Source organism: Ricinus communis, chromosome 10 (assembly GCF_019578655.1).
Source record: "Ricinus communis isolate WT05 ecotype wild-type chromosome 10, ASM1957865v1, whole genome shotgun sequence".
NCBI lineage: Eukaryota > Viridiplantae > Streptophyta > Magnoliopsida > Malpighiales > Euphorbiaceae > Ricinus > Ricinus communis.
The window spans coordinates 4588984-4602061 of NC_063265.1; the positions used below are offsets into that span (position 1 = coordinate 4588984).

At 25.1% G+C, this 13078-nt stretch overlaps 2 protein-coding genes across 4 annotated transcripts; one reads left to right on the forward strand and one right to left on the reverse strand.

Moving 5' to 3' along the window:
- Positions 1 to 7318: 7318 nt before the first annotated feature.
- On the forward strand, positions 7319 to 8272 carry LOC8276604 (subtilisin inhibitor CLSI-I). Its single transcript, XM_015727712.3, has 2 exons — positions 7319 to 7532; positions 7838 to 8272. Exons 1-2 carry the CDS (start codon positions 7460 to 7462, stop codon positions 8065 to 8067), a joined length of 303 nt encoding a protein of 100 aa, XP_015583198.1. The 5' UTR covers positions 7319 to 7459; the 3' UTR covers positions 8068 to 8272.
- A 100-nt stretch (positions 8273 to 8372) lies between these two features.
- Positions 8373 to 9935, reverse strand: LOC8276603 (tropinone reductase homolog). 3 transcript variants are annotated; one of them, XM_048380075.1, is made up of 5 exons: positions 9654 to 9935; positions 9335 to 9542; positions 9014 to 9230; positions 8828 to 8937; positions 8373 to 8740 (listed from the first exon to the last, which is right to left on the reverse strand). In XM_048380075.1, exons 1-5 carry the CDS (start codon positions 9698 to 9700, stop codon positions 8567 to 8569), a joined length of 756 nt encoding a protein of 251 aa, XP_048236032.1. In that variant the 5' UTR covers positions 9701 to 9935; the 3' UTR covers positions 8373 to 8566. The 3 variants fall into 3 exon arrangements, with proteins under 3 accessions (XP_048236032.1, XP_015583197.1, XP_002532998.1); XM_015727711.3 differs by having other exon boundaries at positions 9086 to 9230; positions 9647 to 9935; XM_002532952.4 differs by having other exon boundaries at positions 9647 to 9935.
- Positions 9936 to 13078: the final 3143 nt, after the last annotated feature.

Below are 13078 nucleotides of genomic sequence, written 5' to 3' on the forward strand. Positions count from 1 at the left end.
ATAAAAATAGAATTGAGGTGTTTATTAGATTAAATTTAAAAATTAAAATATTAGAATTTTTAAGTAATTAAAATTCATGTGTTTAGATATATATTCTGCATATAACATATTTTAACAAAACTATATATATAGATTTGATGTATACACATGAAAGTAACACGTACTATATTATGAGTATTTTACGCTTTGATATTCAATGATTAATATATATTTTATTATTTAAAACTAATAGATATGTGTGAATCATTTATAAATTTAGTACATAGATGGAAGCAATATAACAGTGAAATTTTTGTATATATGATAGAGTGATATAAACTAGATAATAAATCAATTTTCTTTCAGAATTTGTCAGTCAATGAATTTGTATTTATCTACTATACTGCCAAGAAATTAAACTTGTGGAGCATGCTTGTTTGTTACAGGAAAGACAAGTAACTAGCAATTTAATCACTATTTATCATATCACTCTTCCACTATACAAGGAAAAGAGATCATCAAAGGGAAATATCTTAGCTGGACAAGAGACATGAGGTGATTTATCAACTTGCATGGGCACCCTTCGCTGGTTATTGATAATCAAGTCTTATGAATACTTTTATCTGGGCGCGGGGTGCGTTATTATTAAAAAGATAGATAATTAATATATTTATTAATTTTAATTAATAATATATTTATTAATTTTAATTAATAATATATTATTAATTATTTAATATTAAAATATAAGATATTTATATATATTATTTTTTTATTTATTATAGTGTATAAATATTCTAGATAAACCGTGGAAAAAAACTTCTTATAATTCACTAAAAAATGCACTCTCCAGTCATTTATAGTTCACGACACACTTCTGTCTTTGTGTGGTTTTGTTAAAGTAAAATATTCTATGCACTTAAATTACATAGATATAGATAAAGGGCAAATCTTTACATATTTTTTCAGGAAAACACACAGGGATAATCAATAACCGACTCAGGTGACCCTTAATTTCTTAGTTCTAGCAGTTTTTTAGTCTGTAAAGTTCTAAGATCATAAATTTTTTTTCTAGTTTAACCAAAGTCTCGAGTTGGAACTTTAGATATATAGTTGTGTTAAAACTTTTAATAAAGTAATTTGTCACTTATTAATGTCCTATCCAGTGAGGTTTAAATTAACTCTAAATATATATATACAAAATTTATATAGTTTCTATTGCATGTTTTTCATCTCTTTGCATAAAACAAATATAGCAACTATGACATATATTGATGAAGTCTATGTGGAACCACTGAAAGGATAACAAAAAAAATATGGGCATAAAGAATTATAAACGGTCCATATAATTAATATCACCTTCTAGAAAAACTAAAATATTTAATTTTGGGAGGATTGCCAATCGCCACCAACTGACAACCTAATTAAGTTTTGTAAGTAGTAGAGTTTGTCTTAGTTTTTTAAAGTAACATCTAAATCACTAGTTGTTTTCAAATTTGGCAGGTTGCTTCGACCCTGTCGTCTCTATCAGTCACAAGAGGATATAACGTATACTATGGGGAAAATGAGATGGAGAGAATGGCATTATTGAGAAGGAAGTGTACAAGGAAGCTTGCCCCAAGTCAAGCGAATGAACATGCCTCGAAAATAAATAAAATTGTGAAAACGATTGTTTGTTTTTGGAAACTTCAACGGCCACGAGGCTTCTCTTGCTTATCTCAGCCTATGCGGACATCTTTGACATGGTTTCTGCCTGCCTTCGACTATGTCTCCTTCTTTTATGTTCCTCGTTTAAACGTTTTAGCTCATAACCTTGCAAAAGCTGTATTTTCCCCTTGATTTTACAACGTCTGGGTTAACAGAAAAAAAAAAAAAAAAAAAGCAAAAGATGCTACCCAATTATATGATGATAAGTATATATGCTGTGAATTACATAGATAAATGAGTTTTATAAATACTATTTTCTGACAAATATGTCTCATACGTTACTCGTTTGATCTATTTATTATACATATTTATTATAACTCTCACAATATATTTACTGTAATAAATTAAAAAATAAAATTTTAATTTGTATAATTTTGAAATTAGTATAAAAAGGAAAAATATATTTTTCCTCCTGCAATTTTATATTTTTTAATAATTACCCCTTACAATTTTATTTGGATATATTCAGTCCATGAATTTTTATGTTTGTTAACATTATATCTTTTTGTAATAGTAAATTAGTGAATGTGATACACGCTCCAGTAACGAGAATATGAATAATTTATTTTAGTTTTTTTATGTTAAATTTTTTATACATTTGCCCTTATACTTTCTGTTTTAGCAATATTGGCCCCTCAAAATAAAAACAGAGGAGGCAAACATTTTAAAAAAAGTTTAATAATGAAGACTTAAAAGTTTTATTTACACTCTCATTAACGGAATGTATGATACATGCACTAACATCCTATTAAAAAAAGACTTAATGTCAATAAAAACATATTCTATTAAAAAAAGATTTAATGTCAAAAAAATAAAATTACAGGAACCAAATATGCATTTTCCTACAAAAATATCAAATAGTACAAGATTGATTCATTTTACTTACTGTACTTGGCAAGATAAGATAATTAGCTTAATATCCGCGTTTTGGTGGAAGATTTAATTAAATATCTTATTAATAAATTATATATATTTTATTTATGCATTGATTTTATATTCATATCTAATAACTAAATTTATTAACCTCATATAATAATTATATTAGTCCATTTTTATTTAAATTATTATAATTTCTAACATAAATTACATAATTAATATAGTATATATATTAAATATTTTATATTTATATTAATTAGTTTATATGTCAAATATAAATATAATAATTCTCCTAGCATATATAAAAGTAGACGTGGTAACAATGAGCTGGCCGGTTCCAATCAATTTTTAGAAAAATAAAAAAACTCATGAAAATGAATTATTTTATTTTATGCGTTAGAATTAGAACCAATAGTTTCAACCTTTTAGCTGAGGGAAACCGATCTTTGAACCGGTCTCCCAGTTTTGGACTGATTTTAGCCTGTTTTAATCAATCCGGTTCTATTTATTCATTTATAAATCATTGACGTGAATATTATAAATTAAATTAAATAATATGAGAATTGATGAAATGTAAAAAAGAAATAAAATATATCATATTTAAACTCTAATTTTATTGAAAATATAAAATATGCATGAACAAATACAATTAACTATTCATTACTAATAATTAAATTTCAGTAATATAAAATAAAATTAAATTAAAAAATAAAGTTAAAGTATAAAAACAAAAAGAGAAAAGGCAAAGTTGATGTGATTTAAGAAAAATTTAAATAGCTTCAATATCTTCTTGTTAAAGTAAAATTTTTTATTTTCTTTAAAATGTTTGTAGATAGAATCATAAAATATTAAAAAATTATATCATGTTTAGATTTTTCTATAATCAAAAAATAAAAAAATTATTGAAAAAGAAAAATAAAAGTTATAGGTTAATGCAAATTTTAAATTTAAATGAGTAAAAGTGTAAAAGTAATTAAATTATAGAAAAGATACAGAATTCATTAATAAAATCAAATTAGCAAATAAAGACAAATAAAAATAAAAATAAATATATAAAATGAATAATAGGTTTAAAGTAAAATTTGTATATAAAAAAAATAATATACAAATAAAATAAAACTAATTAATTAATTAAGATAATGATAAAAATGTACATATAAAAAATTAAAATTAAAACATTGTTATTATTGCATTTATAGATTAAAGGAGAAAAGAATTATTTTTTATAAATTAATATTTATAAATAAATAACAAATGTCATGTTTTAATATTCCTAAGTAACAAACTACGGTTAAATTATTCTCTTTGTTTCAGCTTTAATACATATATATATATATATATATATATATGTATTATTGTATTATGTAACAAAATTTATTTTTTTATTTTATTTAATCTCAAAGAAATATTTTAATTTTTATCTTTTATTTGTTTTGTTATTTTACTCAAACTATATGCATAATTGAAATTAATCTTAAATAATTACTTTTTATCTTAAGAATATGTTTTAAGTAATTTAAATTTTCAAGTGATTTAATTTATATTTAAACAGTAAATGACTTGTTTTTTAATTAAAATAGTACTAGAAAAGTAGCATATTAATATTAATATTGTAGTTTTTAATATTAATTCGTTTGATTAATAAACTAATTATTGAGTTATTGTTATTAAGCAATACAATTGTTTTTCTATTTCTAGTTTCAAAAGATTTAGATATTTAATTTTTTATCATTGCCTTTTATTTTATATATCATAATTAGAATTATTTTTATATAATTACTCTTTATTCTAAAAAAATATATCTAAAATAAATTAATTATGAGAATTATTATTAATATATCTTTAAATACTAAATGACTTATCTTGTAATTAAATAATGATTTTAATTATAAAATATCATATTAATTAATATCTTTTATATAGTTTTTTCATAAATGTCACAAAATATAAAATAATTATAAAAATATCCACAAAAATTACTAATAATAAAAATACTCTAAAACATAATTTTATTTACAAAAATATCCAGATTAGGTTTCTCCTAAGGAAACCAAGAAAAAAAAATAAAAGCAACCAAAAATCAAGTATAAAATGCAAGATTCAAGGATTAAGTACCGTAAGAAACCAGCAGTAAATAAACATAAATCTAAGATTTATTTTATTAATTTAAGGATTTGGATATGTGTTTTCAATATCATATTTGAAAAAAGAAAAACATTTCGAAAGATGAAAAATGATATATGTTGAATATACTTTGAAGAAAAATGTATATATTTGGTATATTTTTTGCAGATACTGAATCCGAAATATATTAATTTTTGAGAAGTATTATTGTATTTTATTTGATTTTATAATATTATTGATGAATAAATAAATAAATAATCTAAAATATATTTTGCTAATTTAAGGATTTTGAGACAATGTTGAGAATATCATATCTAAGAAATGAGACAAATCGCTATAAGGTGAGAAAAGGTATATGTTTGGTATACATTGAAAATAAAAAGTATATGTCTAGTATATTCTTACATAAATGAAATAAAATATTTTTTTAATTTTCAATTAAATTTATATATCAATACTAATGATATGAAATATCAATTTCCTTAAATATAAAAATATAAATGAATAATTTAGTCAATATTCACACTATTTACAAGCTAAAAAGAATGTAAACAAAAATATTCATAAAACATAAAAAAAAAAAAAAAGCTAAAGATATATGTTTAACAAAAAATAGTATACATTAAATATCTCGAAAATTTTGAAATGGAACAAAATACAAGCCTAAGAAAAGTTTAATAACAAAAAGTATTTGTTTGTCAAATAGTACACTTCAAATTTTTAAAATGAAACGAAATGCAATTCAGAAGACATTCAATAACAAAATATATGTGTCTAATGACTATGCCAGAGGAGGCAATCAGTCCGGATAATGGCTTAAAAGAAATCCCATAAAAGTTGGTATTATATATTCATGGTTTATGTGAATTTGGGCCTTCAATCCCAATCTTAGACTTGAGATTTAATTAGAGCTTGACTTCAAAATCTTGAGCTCAAAAAACCATAACTTCTGGGCTACTTAGTAAGAATGGCAAGATTGTGCAATTATGAATATTTTGTTGGAATATTCACATTCCTTCTTTTGTTAAGGCCACATAATTTTTCTTTATTTAATTTAAAGATTATTTTAGCCATAATAGAATCAAGTCATTAAGTAGAAAAGATTAACCAACAGTCATATAAATAAATTTCACATTTAATTTTTTATTTTTACTATATTAAATCTCTTATTTTATTTTCTTACTATTGTATTATCATTTTCAGAGTACTTATTTTTAACTCTTTTAATAAGTCATAAATATTTTTAAAAATAGTCATTATTAAAAGTAAAAGTAAGTTTGTAAGATATTTTAATCAAGATAGAAAAATATTCTAATTAAGACACATTAATTTATAAAATGGGTTGAGTATTTTAGAAAATATAATTTCATATCATGAATCATGTTAAAAAAATAAAAGAAATATATTTATAATAAATACTGGAAAAAGAACAAAATAAGATCCATGCATATAGGCATTTTACTAGATAAAATAAATATAACTATTATATATTTTTAATATCAAATAAATAATTTAAGTAAATATTTTTTTCTAAAAAAAGAAGCTAAAAAAGTTATATTCTATTCTTTATTAGGAAAGAATAGAAAATATTGCAACTTAGTTACGGTGCACAAGATCTATAGGTCTAATTATTTTATCGATGGATGAGATTATCCTTTTATATTAAAATGAAGTTTTTTAATTTGACTTTAATAAAATAGTGAGCGGCAATAACACCACCAATTATTAACATGTGTAGCGTAGGGATTGCATTATATACTAATGGATGTGATCAGTAAATATATAAAAGGATTAAATTTAAACTAAATTTATGTATTTAAGTCTCTCTTAAATGCACTAAATGTGTTTATTCCATGTTGTGTAATTTATGGGGTATTTATTATATATTGTGTCATAAAAAAATCTTAAACTGATTGATAATTTTAGATGATTTGAAAATATAGTTTAGCTAAAACTTTCATCTAAATCAACCATAGCATATCGTTTGGCGTATTACGAAATTAAAATTGGATTCCATTGTTTCCTGCCTCTTAAATAATTGACTTCTCATTCTAATAATAATTAAATCGAATAAATTATAAGATGACCAAAATAAATAAAAGATAATATATCGCATATAAAAGTAATTAATTATTAATATTAATACTAAAATCACAATTAAAATACTAAAATATATAATAATAAATTAAAAATTACATGATATATAAATAATTAAGAGTGTAACAGACAGAAAAATAAAATTATAATAATAAAATTTATATATTAAATGTTTAAACAATATAATTTTTTTTATAGACTTTCATTGTGATTTCAATTTTTAACCTGTTAAAATGTCCATTTTGTTCAGGGTCCAATTTCAATTTTAGAGTTTGAAACCAACCTTGTCTAAATTTGAAACGAAATTGAATTGTTTAATCATCCAATAGGGACCAAAACCTTTTTTCTTTTTTTTCATGTGACCAGCAAAGAAAGAGGGACAAATGGAAGAATATGAGGATAATCAAATTCACATACTGCCCTTGATTGTATTTTTCTGCTCAAGAGAAACTGAATTGGCAAAACCAAGAAGCTTCTTAGTTTGTAATAAAATTACTATATTTTGGCCAACCAAGTAAGAGAGGCCAAATGGCAGATTATGATAATGTCAATCTAGGATTGGCGAAACCAAGGAATTCAGTTGACGGTGAAATAAAGAATAAAAAGCTATGTTAACGCCTAATTCTAATGACAACAGACACATATCTTTCTCTCCCAAATACCAGCTCTGATCTTTGATATGACGGAGAACAAGGAGACCAAGTCCTCCGAAGAACATGTCCCTGTTCAATCAACACCATCCTTATTGCCAAGTAAGTTCTTCGATAATTAAGGTTCACTGTGGCCGTTAATGATCGAAAATCTGCTTCCATATAAAACAGATTCGAGGTATTCAATTCTTGATGCTAAGTGTTCTAAGAAAGTTTTTATATGAAAGGGTGGTGTTATAATTTCTTTATACGTGTTTCCAACTTGCAAAAATCTACTTTGTGTTGCATTTAAACATTATAGTTCTGAGATCGGAGCTAGGATTTTTCTGTAATCAAATCAAAATTCCTCTTGTTCTTGACAACAGTAGTGATACATTAACTTGCCTGCTTGTGTGGAGAGAATACAGGGACTTACGGGCATTTACTTGGATCCAATTCACCTGCGAGAAAGACATGGCCTGATCTAGTTGGCGTAATGGCAGAAGAAGCTGAAAGAAAGATAAAGGAAGATATGCCAGGAGTTGAAGTTCAAGTAGTTCAACCTAATTGCTTCATTACCATGGATTTTAGGGAGGGAAGAGTTAGATTATTCATTGATTCGTCAGGCAAAGTTGCAAGACCCCCTAGAATTGGCTAACTGGCTTATATATGTATGAGTAGTTGCATCATTTGGGGATGTTTTCTTTTTTTCTTTTTTTCTTTTTTCCCTTTGCTTGTTGGGTTTGCAATCATTTCTATTTGAATGGCTAACTTTGTTAAAATATTTCAAACTTGTGATACTTTATAATAGCAATTTTGAAGCCAGATACCATATATAAGATTAATATTCCAGGTTTCTGTAACTTAGTTCTTTTCTTTATTTTCATATTTTTTGTGGTTTTCTGGTATTAGGTGTCAGTTTTAGCACTATAGCATTTAATAAAAGAAAAACCCTCCAGGATATGTTCAATCAGAAAGGTGTTTCAGCTTAAATCTTACAGACAACCATGAGAAGATCACATAGTAAATGACACAGTAGAGATATTTTCAGTCAAACCTTGGAAGAAAAAGAAGAGCAGCAGATCAAAATTGTGGAGCTACTACTCATAGAAATAGAGTTGCAGACCGCTTAAGGACAAGAGAGACTGCAGGATGAACTAAAAACCATTCACTGTAAATCCTCCATCCACACAAATCACCTGCCCGTTGATATATGAAGCCGCAGGAAGGCAAAGGAAAGCCACTAGCGATGAAACCTCATTCGGCTCTGCAATTGGGCGGATTGGATTTCGAGGTATTATTCCAGCATATGCCTCGATGACAGCAGGATCCTGAAGCCAGAAAAAGAAAAATGCTAAATCTTGAAATAAGAAAGGCAAACTTATTTCTTAAAGATGAATGAAAGAGAAGGAATTTACAGGTTCTTGTAAAATCGTAGTTCTGGTACCAGAAGGAGCAACAGCATTTGTGCGAATGTTGTCCTTAGCCCATTCACACGCCAAGTTTTTTGTTAATTGGTTGATTGCTCCTGGAAATGCAATTAACAGTTGTTTAGTTTAGATTGAGCAAAACATTTCAGATTTAAGCTTTTTGCGATAGGTAACCTTTAGTTGCTGCATAAACAGAGATCAATGGTAAAGCTATGAACCCAGCAACAGAGGAGAGGAAAACAATACTTCCATTTCCCGATGCCTTCAGGAGTGGATATGCAAGTTGGCAAAGATGATAAGGAGACTCAAGATTGGTACTCATTATACTTGAGTAGTCTTCAAGAGTGTAATCTACAGTGTTTTTATGCTTAATTGTCCCGGCATTATTCACCTGAAGTAACAGAATCAGCCTCTCAAAAACTCTGAAGCAATATCCTTGCAGTATCATAAGTAATGCAAGAAATGGATAATTTTTCAGAACCAAAGACAACTTACAAGGATATTGAGCTTCCCTTCAAAACTAGAGGACACTGTATCAATCAGGTTCTGTCTCTGGTCTCTACAAATGAGGTCACAAACTGAACCACATACATTAAATCCCTTAATCTCCCATTCTTTAATCCTCTCGTTTAGCTCTTTCTCGTTGCGCGAACACGTATAAACTTTTGCCCCAAATCCTGCTAGTTCTTCTACTACAGCATATCTGAATCACAAACAGATCATCAACTCAGTAACCTAAAACAGGAATTCAAGAAACAAGTGAAAATAAATAGAAAAGAACATAGATATATGAGTAATTGAAGCAACCCAATGCCTCTGGTTCCACCGGTGACAAGTGCGGTCATACCCTGCAGAGACCATCTTTGGTCTCTGCAACCCAGTTGATCTAATCCTGCCATGCGTGCTTCAATGTCCTTAGTATACAAATCAGGCAATATCACAGGACGACAGAAGAAAGGAAGATTTCAAGTGTAGCTAGTACTTTCTTGAATTTTGTTTCCTTTTTGAACTTCAATTCAACGCAATTGGGTGCCTATTCACAGCCTCATTTATCAGGGAATTTATCAACCAACCATTCTACTGCCATATTTCCAAAATCTGTATTAAGAATTAGTATTGATATTTAGTCAACCATTCCAAAATTATTCTTAAGCAAAATTTTGGCTAAAATGCCAATTTGCCCATTGAACTTGGAATCAATTGGCAATTGGCTCAGATTTTATTTTTTTAGCTAATTTACTCAGCAACTTGGCAAAAATGATTAATTCAACTCAATCAAAAGACTTAAATCAAAAAATTTAATTTGGTCCTTCAACTTCATATTAAATTTTAACTTATATAAAAATGAATTTTTTTAGTTAAAGTAAAATTATTTAATTTTATTGTAATTTATTCATATTATTTAATAAAAATAATTAGATAATAAAAATCTTTACTGTAATTTATTCATAAAATTAGGAAAACTTAGAATTAGGAATTTTACCATAAGGTGGAACACTTACTTAATGACTCAGCATGTGATTGTGTATTTCTAATGTGACGAGGCAGTTGAGTTGTCCGCTTATGTGGAGCTCGGATTGCCAAGTAATAAAAAAATTGGCCTGAATCCCAATAGGTACCTCACGGTGCAATAGAAATTGAAGTCAGGGTACTAAAAAGAAAAAAAATTAAAATTTTGGTACCAAATTAATATATGTACCAAAGAATTGGTACCAACGGGGCCTTTTACCCTCAATGTACTCAAAGGATCAAATTGGCAAATAAAATTATAACTTGCTCTTTAAATTTCTTATTATATTTGCTCCTTAAGTAGTCCAAAATTAAATTTTTTTATCAAATTTGAATAAAATTTCATTTTTAGCATAGTTTAATTCTAATGTCTATCAAAATAATAATAAAATTAAATATTTATAACTATAAATATATATTATATTTAATAATTTAAATTAAATTATATACTAATTTAATAATATTGCTCTGAAAATAAGTATTTTTAGAATATCTAAATTATTAGAATTAAATTATGCTAAAAATTAGAGTAAGTAAAAGTAATAATTAATTAATTTTGTTAAATACCAAAATCAATTTATTGTATAATTAAATATTAGTCATAAAAATTAAAAATTCCATTCTAGCATTATTAAAGAAATAATTTTGAACGAATTTTATATTTGATAAAAGTTTAAGAATTAAATTGTAATTTTATTTTTCAATTTAATTCATTAATTGCATTGACTTTAGATGCAGGCGTTAATAGCTAGTTTTGTAAAAATAAAAGGAGAATTTAATATAATGAAATCGAAATTTATAATAAGTTGTATATTAAACTAAAAATTAGGGATAAATGCCCCTTAAATAAATGTAAATAATTTTTTGTGCTCGCAAGTGAAAGGAATGCCTTTAACATATAATATATACAAATCAGTACCTAAGAAAGGGTAATAAGTTGATGATGACATATTTGGGATTGTTGATGGGTGTTTAAAATATAAGTTTAGTATATGTTTTATTTGATAAATTAATTTCGTAAATTTTTCATAAGTTATTTTTGTCAAATATATATTTAGAGAAATGTTTGTCTTTAAAAGTAGTTTTAAAAACTGAAAAATATTTAAAAAAAATATATAAAGAAATTTTTCAATACTGCTTTTTCAAACTTAATTCTATGTGATACGTCTTGCATCAGCATCTAACTAGTTTAGTACCCGCGGGCAAGAAGGTTATTTTAACAGTAATAAAATAATAATAAAGTATCAATATATTATCATCACTATTAGATATAATTATTTTTAATAATCGTTAAATATATAGCAGTTATATATTAATTTTAGTTGTTAATTACTATTTGCTATTACTTTTTAATACTTGGAGTTTATTAAATCAATTAGCTATGATATTGTTTACCATGGCTAAAACATTATAGCTAAATAATTGTTTATCACCATGAAGTAGAGATATCATAAAAAAATTTGATATATTTGTAGCTAATATAATGATTTAGCTTAAGAAGTTGTTAGCTATATATGACAATTGTTGTTTTTTATTCCTTTATTCCAATCAATGGAAATAAAAAAAGAATAACAATTGTAAAGACCTTGGTTCAAATAATATTAATAGCTATTTTCTTATAAAAAATTATTGAGATAATATTAATTGTTGAGATGCTTATTATAGTATTACTAAAAAGTTTTGTTTTATTTTTTAAATAAAAAGCATGAATATAATATTTATTATACATCATTATAGATGATATTGAATATGATTTGATATTAATATGATACTATAGTAAAATCGGTAAATTTTTTTTTATCTAAAATAAAAATATAGATAATGTGTCACATATTACTTGTCCATAATATAATAATACATTAATGTTGCCGACGTTTTTACTCTTGATCTTAGTAATTCTAGTTTCATGTAAATATCAAAAAAATATTTAATTTAAAGGAATTAACATAAATTTATGTAATAATTAAATATAAATTTAAACCTCATTTTATGTTTACGAATAACTTTCTAAACATTTTCATTCTTTAAATTATGTTGAATCTAATTAAATAAGTTCTCTTAATCAAGCATTAAATGCATGCTTCTACAATTCTAGCTTTGTAATCTACCTATTATTTTTCAAACATTTTGCATGTCTCAACTCTTACTAATTTCTTAAAAACTGTAACCTCTTCTCTTTTTATTTAAAAGACTAAAATTCTTACAATTTAAAGAATTAATATTAAATTTCTAAATAAAAAAGTATCATATCTACATCACATGTTGAATTGTTTCTCTCCTTCGTCTACTCTCAAATTGTTGACTTTGGTCTCACAAACATAAATTTATTGCGAACCAAAATGATAGAGGGGCTTCTAAAACTTTTTATTATAAAAATATATGCAATATCAACAATTTTATTTATTGAAAGAATTCATCTCTATTTTTTCAGGTAAATTATATTCTATGTATATAACATTTTTTTAGGGTTTTATTTTTTTCAATTGTATTTATTTTTTTTTATCATATAGCTTTTTAAATAATAAAATGATCATATGTTATAAATAAATTAATTATAAAAGTTAGAATATGATTTTTATGATTTTAGTTCCGCCACTTTGAAGTTGATTTTTAGCGAAACCATTTTCTTTTTAGAAGAAACAAATATTTTCCCACCACTTTTGTCTTGTTAAAGCTTTTTATGGATAATTTTCTTTTAATAAGACAACCATATGCGTAAACTCTTTGTTT